Below are 16,222 nucleotides of genomic sequence, written 5' to 3'. Positions count from 1 at the left end.
CCACTCTGTCTTCTAAAAAAAATCCACTTTCATTTGACTCGCCTCAGTATCTCTCTCCCTCTCTCAGTGTGTGTGTGAGTGTGAGTGTGTGTGTGTGTGTGTGTGTGTGTGTGTGTGTGTGCGTGTGTGTATGCATGCACACACTTTCATACTGCTACCCTGGCTTAGCCTATAGATTTGTGCACTCAAAATACACCACCAGTCCCCCCAGGCTATATAATATTTCCCTGACATTTTTTCACAATTAACATTTAAATAGCTCAGAAATTGAGATGAGTCCTACAATCAAGACTGAGTCAGTTTAACTGGCCGTGTTTTGTTTTGTTTTCTTTCTTTGTGGTACATAAAACGATGATGCATCTTACAATCGATGGATGTGAACACTGATGAACTCCAGCACATACACCGTTTTGAGAAGTATGTTAATGGCATCTAGAGCAGGGCTTGATCGATCAAACCTTTCCTTGAGCACCTTCAGAGATGGGGAGCTCACTACCTCACCAGGCAGCCTACTTCAACTAATGATAGTTAAAGCTATGAAAAATTTCTTCTTGTTTCTTGGTTGAAATTAACCTATCTCTAACATCTATGCATTAGACATGGTTCTGCTCTCTAAAGCAATCCAGAATAAACATTTATTTGTCTTTTACATCACAGATCCTTAAGTCACTTCCAGGCCATCTCTTTAACTGTTCTTTGCGAGATCATTACTTCTCTCATTCATTCTCCCAAACACCTACTCTATGCTGAGTCGTATACTGGAGATACAATCCATGACCCTCAAAAACACCTTGCTACTGATCACTGCTCTATTATGTGGGTTTTCTTCCTCTGAATACACCCACCTCCCAAGATCTGGAGCCTATATTTCTATTAATAGAATCATGTGACATTTGGCTCACATTATATTCACAGCCAGCTGAAACCTTTATGTGGTTTTCACATAAGCCAGGACTTAATTGCTATTGATTTCAGTTTGCTCTTTGATTTTATTTTATTTTATTATTATTTTTTTTTTAGCTGAGCCATCCTGCTACCTGTTGGCAGCTCAGCGGCTGCTCAGCTTGGGCTGGACTCGAACTGCTGTTGCTCAGAGCTCAAACTCTTGAGCGAGCTCTTAACCAACTGAGCCACTCGGCCGGCCCTGCTCTTTGATTTTAGATTTTCTCCTGTTTGCTCTTTATTACACAATCAACACTAGAGTAGCCATAAAGAGAAACATTTTTAAAAATCACCTATAATCTCACTGCCCTCCCATATCAATTGTTTTTATCCAGCCACCATCCCTATACCACCTATGTTGTAAAAAAATATGGGGAAACAATTTTGCATCCTGCTTTGTTCAACTGCAAATAATATCATAAACATCTTCTGGTATTGCTAAATAATGCTTTTATAATTTTAAATGGCTACATAAATCCATTAGGTAGATATACCATAATTTTCCTAGCCATTCCCCTATTGTTGGACATTTTTACAGTTTCCAATTTTTCATCATTATTAATAATGCTGAAATCAACACTTTTACGCACATAACTTTCTTCTTCTGTTGAATTATATTCCCAGGAGGGGAATTACTGGGTCAAATGACACGAGCATTTTATGACTCTTGATACAAATTGTCAAATTGGATTCCCAAAGGACTACTTTACATCGCCACCAGAAACGTGTGACGGTGCCTATTTCTCCTCAATTGCTCCAGTACTCTGTCAGATCTGCCTAAGGCACTTTACTAGGATTAAGTGTCCCTTTGCTGTTTTAATTGACATCACTTTGATTACTAGCAAGACAGAATAGCTTTTCTGTGTATTTACTTGCTGACTCTATTTCCTCAGGTGTGAACTCCTGATACCTTTGTTACCACTTTGAAGGGGCTCTTTGTGTGCTATGGAGAGTGACCCTTTCCTGCCATATCTGCCATAATATTATTCAACAGTCATTTTTTCTTTCCACTCGAAATGGGTTTTATTGTACGGAACATTTACATTTGAATACAGTCAGATTAGCGCTGCTTTTCCTTTTGTTAGATTCTTTAAAGTACAAAGTTAGGCATTGCTCTCTATTATAGTGGAATATTTTCTTTTGATCCAAGAGTCCCAGCTGTGTGAAATTATTTTATGCTTTTTTGCAGGCTCAAGTCAAACAGCCTGGGTTCAAACTCACCTTCTACCTCCTACTAGCTGTGTGACCATAAGCAAGTTGCTTAAAGTCTCTGTGCCTCATCAGTAAAACAGGGATAACAATAGTGCCTACCTCATAGGATTGTTGTGAGGATTACATGTCAAAATGTAAGGCACTTAGAAGAATATGTGGCACCTGGTAAGAGCCGAAGCGATGTTAGCTTTCATTATCATCCTTGCGGTCATCATTGTCCAATGTATTTGCTCCTGAATCCTCTGTAAAATTTCCAAGTGTGATCTCTAGAGTTTCATCCACATTGCTTATAACTGGATACCCAAGCACTGGAACATTCATCCATTCCTTGAGACTCTTAAAAACTGAGCTTGTTCAATCAGTTCTAGTCACATCATAAATGTCTATAGAAGACAAGAATATCATAAATATTTTTGCAAAAGCCATTGGAAAAACCAAGCTTCTCACATGTAGGGCCGCCCTTCTGTTCCAGCAGCTTAGCTACCCATCCACAGGGAACGTGGGGAGTGCGGTGTGAGCCCCAGGCTAGGTCTCCCGTTTTCCTGGCACCCTCCTCAGGGCAGAGGAAGGTCCTGTAACATTTTGTGCTGGGCCACAGTCCCCACTCGCAATGGGCCCCTGGTCTCCAGGCTGCCTTCTGCCCTCCTCATTAGCTCTAGAGCACAAATATCACTGTCACTTCCCTGCCTAAGACACTTTGGTGCTTGCCTCTCTCTGCATATAAAGCCCACACTCCTCCCCATGGCCGCCCAGGCCCTGCATGAGCTGCTCCCTGACCCTCATCCAGCTCTGATTCCTGGACGTGCACACTTTGGTGCGGGGGGGGGGGGGGGGGGCGAGAAGCTAATAAACAATATCGTACCATGTGACCCAGTGTGAGAGGGAGTGATGGAGTGGGAGGCTGTGTTATACAGCGTGGTCAGGAAAGTCCTCTCTAATTAGGGGATATTTAAGCGGAGACCTGAACAAAGTGAGAAGGAGAGAGCTTTGGGGCCGCCAGGGCAGAGCGGTGCAGGCAAAGGACTCAGAATGTAAGGACCCTGAGGCTGAAATGTGCATGGCTTGCCCATTCCCCTGTTCCCTCCACTTCACAAAACCAAGACCTGGGAACTTCATTCCTGACCGAGCCCCATCTGTGTTACTCCTGAAATGCATGTGGACACAGGTCTTGAGGGAGGAGCAGGAAAGAAAGAGCTGGAAGGAAGAGTAGAAAAGCAAAGCCACCATCCAAAGACAGGGTAGCAGCAGCAAGGCCAAGCCAGGGACTGCAGATTTTCACACTGTGCGTGACCCTTACATGCTATAGAACCTCAGGGCACTAACCTGCCTGAGCCTGGACTTGCTTATCTGTACAGTGGGGACCCTAAGGCCTTGCTTGCGAGGTGGTGATGTGTCGATGTCTGCAAATCTCCCATCGCACTGCTGGGCATGTAGAAGGTGCTCAGCAAGCGCTGCTTCCTTTGTGTTCTTCATCTCAGAGGCCCTGGGCTTACGGATCCTGTGCTTTGCTGGGGATACAGGACGGTGGTACAATTCCTATCCTCTCATGGGATTGTTCAAAGGGGAAGGAGAGAGATGTAATTTGTCAACTGCCAGATCTCCAAATCAGAATCTCCCACCTCAGGCAGTAAGTGCTGTTTCTCTCCTGCTGTTAAAATGAAATGTCAATGGCTTCCACCTCAATTATCCACACTAATGAAGGGAAGGGCTGGAAAGAATAATCCAAAAAAGTGGCTAATCACCCCCAAATTATCAATTAATGGGAAGAAGTGGGATTGAAATATTCTATCTGATATTTCTATTTGGAAGCGTTTTCTCCCCACTGATGCTCGGTTCATAGATTGGGAGATAAATCACCCCCCAAAAAGGCGTCGCCTGAGCCTCCAGGGCTGAGGTTAGTGAAGGAAGCCCTGATGGGGTCACCAGGTCCACAGGTGGGAGACAGAGGTGTGTCCAGCTACAGTCACGGCCAGAACAGCGGCTGAAGGCTGACCCTCCCTCACACCCCCATCTAATGGGCAGAATCACATTCAGGTCCCCACCCAGGGGTGATCCCCGAGCCTTGGGGACCATTATGGGAGGGGCTGGGCATGGGTTGGCAGCTGTCCTGAGTAAACCATGTTTGGGATCAATTTGCTCCCTGCCTTGGGCCCAGATACAGGAGCAGGGGGCTGGGGGGTGCAGGGGGGAGGGGCAAGACTGGGGTATCTTGCTGCCTCCTGTGAAAAGAGCATTTATCAGATGAAGACCTGTGCTAATAGGTGTTAAATAGAGTTCAATGCAGAAAATTGAGAAGTAATGAGACTAGGAGCTGAAAGAATAAATTAAGAAGTGATCACATGGCTGGCGAGAGCTACCCCCTGAATGCTAAAAAGGAGGAGGCCTGACCGTCAGAGAGCCCGGGGTCCAAGAAGAGGTCAGCTGGATGAACCCACCCCAAATGAGGCTGAGGGACAGCCAAAAGCAATTCAGCAGTTACCATGTTTCACTGGTTTTAGAGTGCACATTTTTCAATAATTTCATACCTTTGAAATTAGGATGTGTCTTATAATCAATGGCATGTCATATTTTAATTGGCAGCATTTTTTCTTTCTTAGTGGTACATCAGATAAAGTGGTGCATCTTACAACTGAGGGCATCTTAGAGTCAATGAGAATATGGTCCCAGGTACCTTGAGCTGATCATTTTCTTTGTCTGGTCTTTTACATTAGCTGAGATGCTCACTTATCCATCCACTCGCTTAATTCATCATTATTTATCGAGCACCTACCATGTGTCAGACGCTGCTCTAGAGCCCACACAGCAGCTTTTGGAGTGTGTATTCCAATCCAGGCACTGGTAGGAACCCTTGGCATGTGTTGCCTTCTTTGTTCCCAGCGATAATCCCACGGAATACAGATTGTTATTATTATTATTATTATTATTATTATTATTATTATTGTCCTTTTCTGACAAGGGAGGTCAGAGCAGGTTAAGTGAGCTACTCAAAGTCCCACCCTGGCTACCAACAGGCTGAGCTGGGAGTCGATTCTTCCTTCTGACCTTGAGCTCAAAACCTCGGTGTGCCACTGTGGGTTCAGGCTGTCCGGAATCAAACACAGGAGTGGGGAAGGCAAACGAGGAACAGGAAATGCACGAGTGACGCACAGGAGGGAAGGAGACACACAGGGTGTGAGAGAATGGAAAGGGACCCAGTGTGTCTGAGGAATGAGGAGGGGACACAGTGCAGTCTAAAGACTGGACAAAGTCCTGTGAGGCTGGAGAAGGAAGGGGTGGAGGTGGGGCTGATGCCCAGGGCTTAGCGGCCAGGTAAGGAGTTTGTACTCCAGCCTGCAAGCAATGAGAGGGTGTTAAGGGAAAGCTCTCGAAGAGCCTTGCACCCAGCATCTAAGGATGCTCTGAATCTTTTGTTGGACTCCTGAGAGGAAGGTTCTGCAGCCAGGCCCCCATGTGCAGCAGTTCAGGTTGAGTACTGCAAAAGGGTGCCCCGGCAGAGTGGTGATGCGAGCTAAAACCCAGCTAGGCTCCATCCACTGTGCCACATGCTCACCGGGCTGTGTCCCTGCAGGGTGGCCACCTGTGCTAATTTGCATAAAAGCCCAATATGGACTAGCCCAATAGGAATCCAGGTTAAGAGAGGCAAGCATTAGCTTCAATTGTAGTGTCCCTACTATGTGCCAAGACCTGAACTAAGATACCACGGTGACAGAAAACAACACATAGGTGACATTCCTTGCTCTTGGAGAGCCACAAGCCTTCACCAAAGGTTTTGTCATGGAAAAGATTTTTTTTCACTCCCACAAAATACATCAGGCCCCATTAAAATAGCTTCCTTTTACTGAGTGCTTACTATGTGCCAAATGCTGTGCTAGGTGCTTTGCATACCTTATCACTAGTGTTCACATCCCCCTTGAAAGGGGGAGAAAGTTACCTCATTTTCTATAGGAGGGAGCTGAAAGGTTCAGTGCCGCGCCCAAGGTCGCACAGCAGGGACATGGCAGAGCTCAAACTTAATCTTTAGAGGCCCAGCTAGGCAGGAGAGCACCTTTCTCCTTGTGGTCCAGGAACTAGCTTTACTGACTAGAGACTCTGTGCCAGGCATTTCCCGTTCATTAACTCTTTGAGTCCTCATTACAGCCCATTGAAGTGGGCGTTACAGTTTCTCTTCTGCAAAAACAATAAGCTCAGGGAGGCTGGGAGACGTGTTCAATTCTCATAGCCAGTCGGGGTTTGAACCCGCCTCTTTCTGACCCCTGCTCCTCCGCTTTTACTCCTCTCCAACAATTTTAGTTCTCAGAGCTACCTGAAGGTGGGCGCCACTTCAATTCATTCATATTCCTCAAAGTCTGCCTCAGGACCTGGTGGAGGGCAGGTATGTAGTAAATGTTTGTTGAACGACTGAATGAACTCACAGGGACAGAAACGTAAAGAAGTAAAGTGGATGTACCCCTTACCTGCAGGTAACCTCGCCACCTGAAAATGCTCCTTCCCCTGCATCCCTGTGTCTTCTGACACTCTGATGTGAGGAGAGTCAGGTCACTAGAATTCAGTATGATATCATTTTCAAGGTATGTTAATACCCTTCCCCAAAGGGGAAAATATCACTACCCATGATGAACTGTTTGTGGGCTTACTGAGGACGTGATATGAAATTCATCCTGATTCCCCACTTATTGAGAAGTGCTGCCCAATTTGTCTCAAATGTCACATCTCTATGTATTAATTTGCTACTCCACAGTACTGATTAAGAGGAATGTTCTCCAACTCCCAGGGCAGAGCCATCGGAAATGAAGCCAGTTCACTCAGGAAGCGCACGCCATCCCTCCCGGGCAGAAGGAAAGGACATGCATTGCCTCCCACCCTGGAGGAGGCCTCGCCAGGCATGCCGTTCTGGCCCGCAGTGGCCTGATGGTGCAAATTGCATGGCATATATATACAGTCAAATAACTTCCATTAGCCCAATTTTGAGGTGTCTGCATAATGTCCCGGAATTGCGGAAATCTCTCAGAATGAGGAAATTGAGAGGCTGAAATGGGGAGAGGGGAATCAGCAGATCTAATTAAGGGAGGGAATAAACCGTGAGGGGGTCCATTTCTGGACCCCAATTTCCCTGTGCGCGCAGTGCCGCGATCACCTTCCACCCTGCTCCCTCCTGCAAAAGCCAGGAAAGCACACTCCGTCCCCCCGCAGCTCATTGCAAACATCCCTCTCCTGGTAGAGGGACCAAGGGCGCCCCACCTTCGCTGTCTGTCCTCACAGGTGTGGCTGCCTGACTCTGGTTCACCATGCACAGAGGACATTACTGACTAGAGAGGACATTACTGACCTTCCCCTGGTGGCAAAAGCACACCAAGCTGTTTTTTCAGAGTGACACTATATTGAATCCTTCTGTTTCCTCCCCCATTCCATTCGCCATCGGGAATGTGAGTGGATAGGGAGCAGGGGAGGGCATTTTGACAGTGAAGACGAGGCTTGGATGAAAAATCAGGGCATGCATACAGTAGGTACTCAACAAACAGTAGCTCGATGAATGAAAGGATCTCCACCACCAACTTGATGTGTGATGTCAGCCTCTCTGGGTTTTTATGTTAGACTAGGGGATCATGGGTGGGCTGTGTGTGTGTGTGTGTGTGTGTGTGTGTGTGTGTGTGTGTATGCGTATCTGTGTCTGGAGAAACAAAGTCTATAGCCTACTGAAAGGTGTTGCTAACACCTTTAGCTCTAACACCAACATCTCTGATACAAAGGGAAGAGGCCATGACAAGACTAAGTGTCTGGCCTTGACCTCATTAGCTCTAACCCACCAGGTGACAGGGCTGAGACCTCATCCCCATCGGACAGGCGCTTTCTCAGGTGGTGCTCACGGACATGAAGAATCCTCTGCTCTTTCCCCAAAGAAGCCACAGTTTGTTTGGAAGACTGGACATACCATGGACAACTGGGGTGAGGATTTTATGGAAACTCAGGAGCCAGGGGCTGTGATGGGGCTGGGGTTGTGACCTGTGGAGTTGATATGTCTCTCCTTCCACCTCCTGAAGACACCCAGTCAAGGAAGGTCAGGATGAGGGTGGTTTCACTAACTAGCTGACATTTGTAGAGCTCTGACAACTTGTGAGGCCCTGCACTGGGCACACCACATGACCCATGTATTCTCTTCTTTGATCTTCACAAGAACTCTATGAAGTAGAGTCTTACCCTAATTTTACATGTGTGAAGGCCAGAGTTCAGAAAAATGAAATAACTTGCCCGACGTCACACAGCAAGTGAGTAGCAGAGATGGGATTTGATTCCAGATATATTCAAACCCAGAACCTGAGGTCTTAATCACTGTACTTGGCTACCCCTCCTACCAGGGAGTTTGCAAACATAAGGTTCCTCATCCTTCCAGATTCTATATGGAGATCATAAGTGAAACAGAACAGGTCTGATATTTAAGGAAGCCTCTTGTAGTTTAATAGTGAGATCCCAAGATGACAGATTTAGCTAACCAGGAATACCCTGTTTTTAGACCTAGATGATTAAATCGATCTAACTGACTGAGGCCCGGCACTCAGTGATGGATTCTCCTTCATGAAAGTGTCAAAGTGACCGCTCAAGATTAATGCTGCTAAAATGCAAAGGTGCAACCAGGCTTAGGCATTAAAAGCCTGCAGAGACTCTTAATCTAATTGAGATTTCTGATCTGCTTATAACTCTTGTTTACCTGCTGATGAGTCTGATATTGACAGAAACAATCCCACACAATCTTTGAGAGTTGTGTGTGGTGGAGTTGGGAAGCCTGGGGAATAGGGTGGGAGAAATCATGTCCAAACAGCAGCGAGACTGGATGGAAACATCAGAAAGAGACACGTGGAGGGCAAACTGGGAAGTATGAGGCTTCCAGAGAGAGAGAGAGAGAGAGAGAGAGAGAGAGAGAGNGAGAGAGAGAGAGAGAGAGAGAGAGAGAGAGAGAGAGAGAGGACACACAGCAAGTGCCAGAGGGTCACAGATAGAAACAGCGTCACAGAAACCAAGACAAACAATGGAATTCCAGAGGGATTTAAAAGGAAAATGGAAAAATAAAACTCTGAAAGAATGAGATGAACAATCTCAATGAATATTTCTCTGATTTTGGCGTGGAAAAGGCCTTTCCAAGCACGACACCAAAGGTAGGCTATAAAAGAAAAATTAAAAATGTTTCAATTACTGGCATAAAAATTAAAGCGCTGCACATCAAAAGGAAACTCGTAATATTAATATCCTTAAAATGCAAAACCATTTACAAAAAAAGATAAGAAAAAAAATCCTAACACCCCGAAAGAAAAGTAGGCAGAGATGGGGACAGGCAATTTACAAAATGACCTACAAATGGCCAGTAAGTGATGACAGGTGCTCAACCTTCTCTGTCATCAAAGAGATGCAAACTATAACCACAGATGAGACTGCATTTTTCACCCACTCTTATCAATGCAACTGATGTAAAACTCATGTAATGTAGGTCAATTGGGGGAAATGGGCCCCCTATCAGGCACTGTTTATGGGCGTGGACATCAGTATAACCTTTCTAAAGACACTGTGGAATTATGTACCAAAACGAAATCTACACAGTCTTTAATCCAGCAACTGCCCTTCCAAGAAGTTCTTCTAAGAAGATAATTAGATGAGGGTTTAAGTTGTATGTACAAGGGCATTCTTCACATGGACGTCCATAGAAGATGACCGGTTAAATAATGTTGGTATATGCGAACCACAGGGCTCACTCCCTGATCGTCATTAAGAAGGACAAAGCAGGACTATTATTAACACAGAAAAACGTTGGCCTCATTAACCAGATTACAGAACTGCACACATAGCATAACCCCAAGTGCATGGGGATCTGGGGTTGCGTGCGTGCGTGTGTGTGTGTCTGCAGAGAGCTGTCTGATGTACACTCCCTGGAATAGCAGAGGTGAGGCCAGACCCTCTGTAGTAGACAGGCAGGGTAGCCCCGGCTGAGCAGAGGAGGACAGGAGCAGATCTGGGAGTTGGGAGGAAGGGGCAAGTGGGGTGAGGGCTCCTGCAAACTCAGTGCTGAGAATGGGGTAGCCAGATGGAGCAAACAGAAACACAGGATGCTCTACTAAATTTGAATTTCAAATAAACAACAGACAATGGTTTTTTTAGTATAAGTATGTCCCATGAAATATTTGGGGTATACTCATACTAAAAAAAAAAAAAATTCAAATTTCTAAAATGTGCATACTTTAAAATTCAAATTAGCTGGTGTCCTGTGTTTTATGCGGCAACCCCTCGCCGAGAGGCTCTGGAGTGCATCTCTTGATGCCTCCTTGGAATGTCCCATGCCATCCTGTGTCCTCCCCTGTCTCTGGCTTAGGTCCAGTTGACCTGCCTAGGAACTGGAGTCACCAGTCTCTGCCTTACTCCAGGAGTTTTACAAAGAGTACAGTGTCAGAGAAGGATATATATATATATATATATATATATATATATATATATATATATATATATATATATATATATATATATATATATATATATATATATATATATATATATATATATAGTCTTTAGTGCCAGAAAAGCCACTCCTGGGCATCCAGTGAGAAGCCTTAAGCTGAACACAAAACTCCCGAGTCCCAGCTGGTACATCTGTAAGATGGAGATAGCAAGGTCTGTCCAGTAGGCTGCCATGGGGATTAAATGAGGTAATATATGTAAAGTGCCTGGCATACAGTCAGCGCTTAATACAAGCTGACCCCCTTCCCTCCCTGAAGCCCATGCTCTTGCCCCCAGGGATTATAATCCCTCAGGGATTATAAATCAAGCATCTCCTGTCGTCTCATGGTTTGATGATTGGCCTTTTTGATCTTTTCCGTGAAGCAGCAGCTGCTGTGAGCTGACACTCTTCACCTGACTTCACCTTTCTCCAAAATCCCCAGCAGCAGTTCAGTTCCTTATCTGCACTTTGCACTCTCCCGAGGAGGGTGGAGGAGGATCAAACTCGCTTTAATAGCGGGCTCGAGAGGATGTCAGCCAAGGAGGGCCACAAACAGCAGGGCCTGATGCCATTTGGGTAGGGCGACTTCCTGGATAGAGACTGCAAGAAGGCTGTCCTGAGTAGGGGGGCGCCCTGGCCAGTAGGGGGCCCCTTCTCCTCTGGAGCCTGTCTGTCTGTCTGTGTCTGTTTGCTGCTGCTCAGCACAAATGACTAAACGTGCAGTGGAGGGCAGGGCTGACTTCCTTCCCTGAGAGCCAAATCTTCCTAGTCCTTTTGACTACTGGATCTCCCTGTGCCTCCCAAGGAGGCCCAGAAAGTTTTTGAAAATCTACCCAAGGTTAGTTAGTTAGACATAAGCTCAAGAAGCTAGTGTTTATCAGTAAACCCCCAAATATGAGCTTATCCAGGTCTTGCTGATAAGTCCAGTGATCAAGGAGGCCCAGGCCACCACTGTGGGTACTTGTAATGTATCACATGGTACAGTCCCAGCAGTGGGGGCCCCTACTGGTTCCTCCTACCTTCCCTCCTTGTCCCCCCACTTTGGGTGTTCCAAAAGTCGGTGCACCTCACTTTGCCAGATCCACAAATTGCCCTATGGTCCGGTCCTAAGCCAGACCCATGGGGCTTGGTGATAGCCCCAGCCTTGGCTCCTCTGTGCCTGAATCTGGTGTTAGCACAAACGTCTGTGTGCCACTCTGCCGGGCAGCACAAAGACAGCAGCCATGCAGACTGTGGAGCTGGTAGAAACTGCACAGGTGACTGCACAGGGACTCGTTCAACTACAGTAACCTGTCTGCACTGGTCTAGGGTTTGCCTGGGCCTTGCCTGCAAGACTTGTCTTAGCATTAATGACTTAGAGACCTGACACCATTACGTGGCTGACATAGGACAGTTCCTTCCTTCTGGTCCTGCTGTGGAACGCCAAGCATCCTCATGTCTGGACTGCCTCCACTGTGCCCTGCAGGTGGGAGGAAGGACCTACCGGCCTCAACATTATCCTAATGTCTTGGAAACTCCTTTGAATCTCAGACCCTTTGTGAATCTGCTGGAAGCTCTCACTCAGCCCTGTCCAGTAGATCTTTCTGCAATGCTGTCTATCTGTGCTGTCCAATACGGCAGCCACAAGCCCTGTGTGGCTTCTGAACACTTGATATGAGGCTGGTGCGACTGAGAAACTGAATTTTTTTTTTTTTAGCTGAGCCATCCTGCCACCTGTTGGCAGCTCAGCGGCAGCTCAGCTCGGGCCGGGCATCGAACCGCTATTGCTCAGAGCTCAAACTCTTGAGCGAGCTCTTAACCAGCTGAGCCACTCGGCCAGCCCGAGAAACTGATTTTTAAATATGGAGTCCATTTTGACTGATTTAAATATAATAGTCACATGGAGTTAATGGCTACTCTATTGCATAGCACAGCTCTAGACAAGTGGTCAGTAAAGGGCAGGAGAGTAAATATTTCAGATTTTGCAGGCCATACAGTCTCTATGGCAGTCACTCAACAATGAAGTTGCAGTACATGCAAACAGTCATAGACAATATAACAATAAATGGGCTTGGCTGTGTTTTAATAAAACTTTATTTACCAAAACAGGCTGGGGCTGGATGTAGTCAGGGGGCTATGGTTTGTTGATCCCTGCTCTAGACCCTTCCTAGGAATAAATACGCACATCCTCATACTTCTGGAATTTTGCCTCCAATGGCAAGGGGTTTATACATCTTTTATGCCCAACTCTAGACTCTGCCCATGAATTCCAGGCTAGAGCTGCTGTTTTAAAAGGGCTCTAAGAAGGCACTCTCAGATCTGCTCTGGGTGATACAGAAGTGCTTGGCACTGTTCCTGAGAAGGGGAAGTGTGGTCAGGATCAATAGGACACCTTTTTCTTAAAGCTTCATGAGAGTCCAGGCCTCAGACAAATATCTACAAGGATTGTTGAATGAGGACACCACGAGATCCCGGCCATGTCCCCCTCTGTGTCAGCCCCTCCCAGGATCTCTGCAAGTACCAACTCTAGTGTGACTTACTCATTCCCCCAACCATCCTCAAACATAGCCAATCTTCCCAAGGCCACATATTGTAGAAGCAGCTCATGGCCAGAGAGGCTGTAAGCAGCTTCCCAGGAGGCCTCTCTAGTCAGGAGGGTGTAGCTCAAACTTGGAGAGACTTAGTTTGGGTTCAGGGCCAAGATTCAGGGTGAAGATGTAACCAGGATGACCAAGATCACAGGCTTGATATTGGGAGAACTGATTGGTTTTTCAAAAGAAACTGGGCTATCTCAAGAGACCTCACTTTAAAGACAGGTAGGTCTTTTTAGGAGCCCTCAGTTAAAGGTGACTGGGGTTATGTCGGGAGCCCTCAGTTAAAGGCATGTGGAACTTTCTCTGGAGTCTTCTTAGGAACCTGTGCTTAAAAATAACTGAGGCTTTCTCAGGAGCCCTCAATTGCTCAGGTTAAAGCATCAAACTGTGTCCCCAATCCCCCTACCACCAGGGGTGGATTTTGCCAAGGAGGTAGGATTTTCCCTCTTTCGGAGGTGTATTCTTGGCCAAGATGAAGGTGGTATCTATTTCTGTATTACTACAGCTTCATTTAAGAAAGCATCCCTTATTCTTTAAGCTCTTGGAGGCAAGGGAAAGAAAGCTTTAGAATAACTGGCATGCTTTATTAAGGTATTATGGCATTACTGTTATTAATTATCATTAACAATATTAAAATATGCCTATTAATGATCTCAACACGAAATCGCACTGTGGATATTAGCCAAGAGCAGCATAATTACCTATTAATGAGATGTAAATTTTCCAGGGAAATGACAGAGATCTAGAAGGACCACCTTCTGAACTACCATAATAAAGTTAATAATAATAATAGTGTACAATTCGAAGATATTAGTGTTAATTTGAACATTCACACCATATTGTAACAGGCTGAGAGAAGTGGAAATTATTTGCATAACTCAAACCAAGGAACCCTAATCCATGCTATTAAGGAAAAAGTAGTAATTGTTTTCTGAATGATAGAAAACTGACCCTTTCCCGTCACTGTACTGAGCAGAAATTTTTTTCAGTGACCTAAATTTTATTTCTTTTACTTAGAGTTTATAGCTCTCTTATTTCCAAAACCAAGCCGAGGTATCTTATATAATTAAGCCCAACAGAAAACAGAATTAAAAAAATAAAAACACAACAAAACCCAGTTAAGGGTCCAGAGAAGTAAATGCTACCAGGCCCTCAGGATAAGCTACTGCAGCTTGAGCTCTGATTTCAATTCTCAGCTTCCAGGAAATGCGGTTGAGCAATTTAAGTAACTGAGTTACTGCTCAGTAACCAGCCTTGTTAGGACCGGCGCAAGCTCTGAATCTGAAGCGGCCCCTTCCTGCAGCCCAGAGCAGCGTGGCCCTGCCTGCAGCTATTAAGACCTCACATGTCAGGCCCATGCTGGGAGGGAAGTCACCTACCTTCATAGCTGGCATGGAAGCCCTGCGCGCTGACCGCGTAGTCACTGACGAGGCGCAGAGAGAGGGTGGTGGCCGCACTGACAATGGTGGCTGGCAGCTGAAAGCCTGTGAGCCTGAAAAGACAAAAGGGTACAATTTAGGGAGAATGACCCCCCTTGGGAACTGTACATCCATTACGCATTTATTGAGCACCTGTTGGATGCACAAGGCTGATCTAGGCACAGGGAGGGATATGAAAGAAGTCTAACACCAGATGTTTGCAAGGTGTTCAAAGTGGCGATGGAAGCCAGGCATCTGCTGCCACACAAACATGACGGGCTACTCCCCCGAAGCCACGGGCTATCCCCAACCTGGAGGCCTGCCTTGGGTATGTCTCTTCTCTTTTCATCTCTGCTTGTCTTCTCCTGGCGCCCTCCTTTCTGGCTGAGGTCCTTCGAGGCGCTTAGGGAGATTTCACCACAAATGCACAACTACTAATTGCCAATAGACAATAGTTATTCATGGGTTGAGGATGATATATCCAACTCTAAGTAGAAGAATGTGGACGCTTCTTATCGTAGACTTGATTCTTTAAAAGGAGTGTCTACAGCTTTTATAGAAATGATAAGTGCTTATTATTTTTAAAAGGTGAAAGCAACAAACAAAAACCCAATGCAATCTAGAAATAATCATTCTTGACAGCTGACACACAAAGAGGTGGAAGGATCAATAGATGGGATCATAGTCAATGAAATAATTGCATACAAATGGGATCATACTGTACTTGCTTTTAAAATTAAAATGCCTTTTTTTTTTCCCTGCAAGTGAAGAAAAAGAAACGGGATGAAATAGAAGGAATTATTGAACCTGAGATAATATGTTTTTAACACAAGAGTCATTTCTAAAAGATTCTTCTAATGTTAAAAAGATAATAAGAGGAAGCTCTCGCTGAACATTGGGAAACATATTTTAGGCAAGAAGGTGTCCACTGCTGGATGTCCACACAGGTGGTCCCCACAGGCGGCCTGATGGTGCCCACAGGTGGTAGTGAGGTGGCCAGGCTCCTGTCTTCCTGTGTCCTTTGTCCCAATTTTAGGCTCACTCTGCCTCCCCCTACTCCCATCAAGGCTCTGGCAGGGAATTCAAGGTTTACCTTTACTCCAATTTTTAAGTTTGGGATATCTGTGGTGCCCCTGAATCCCTCTCCATACCTCCCCTTGCTATATAATATCTGGATGCCCGGATGCCCCCTGGAGAGCATAAGTATTGGGTTTGGGTTCAGGCAAGTTAAATCACAGGTTTATTCATGCCCACTGTGAAAAGCCTTGTGCCAGAGGAAGCCCTTGTCCTTCCTATCATGTTACAGGATTCATGTTAACGCAGAATAAGCTTGAGGAAAAGAGAAGGAAAGGTGATGAAACTGTGAAATGAGTGGCCCAATAAGTCTCAAGGTCATCTTCTCTTCAGGAATAAAAACATCCAGCAAAGGATCTTTTACTTCATGCCATGTTCTCTCCCCTTTGCTGCCCCTGTCTTTCTCAGTCTCCCTCACTTTCTCACATGGGTCAAAATTTATATTTAAAATAATGAAACCATACCATCTTACACTGGAGAAGGCCTTTCTAAGAGTGACATGTTTAGAGAACTCCTTTGGCTCCTAC

The 16,222-nt window shown here is 45.6% G+C and overlaps 1 protein-coding gene across 1 annotated transcript in view; it reads right to left on the bottom strand.

The window, feature by feature from the left end:
• CSMD2 (CUB and Sushi multiple domains 2) overlaps positions 1-16,222 on the bottom strand; it is a 634,343-nt gene that overhangs the window by 504,929 nt on the left and 113,192 nt on the right. The window contains exon 3 of the mRNA XM_019657596.1: positions 14,583-14,695. Coding sequence (XP_019513141.1) covers positions 14,583-14,695 — 113 coding nt within the window. The remainder of the gene's footprint in view (positions 1-14,582; positions 14,696-16,222) is intronic.

The sequence above is a fragment of the Hipposideros armiger genome, unplaced genomic scaffold, assembly GCF_001890085.2.
Source record: "Hipposideros armiger isolate ML-2016 unplaced genomic scaffold, ASM189008v1 scaffold_10, whole genome shotgun sequence".
In the NCBI taxonomy this organism is placed as follows: domain Eukaryota; kingdom Metazoa; phylum Chordata; class Mammalia; order Chiroptera; family Hipposideridae; genus Hipposideros; species Hipposideros armiger.
Note: the sequence above shows the minus strand (reverse complement) of the source record. Positions and strands in the feature narration are given on the sequence as shown.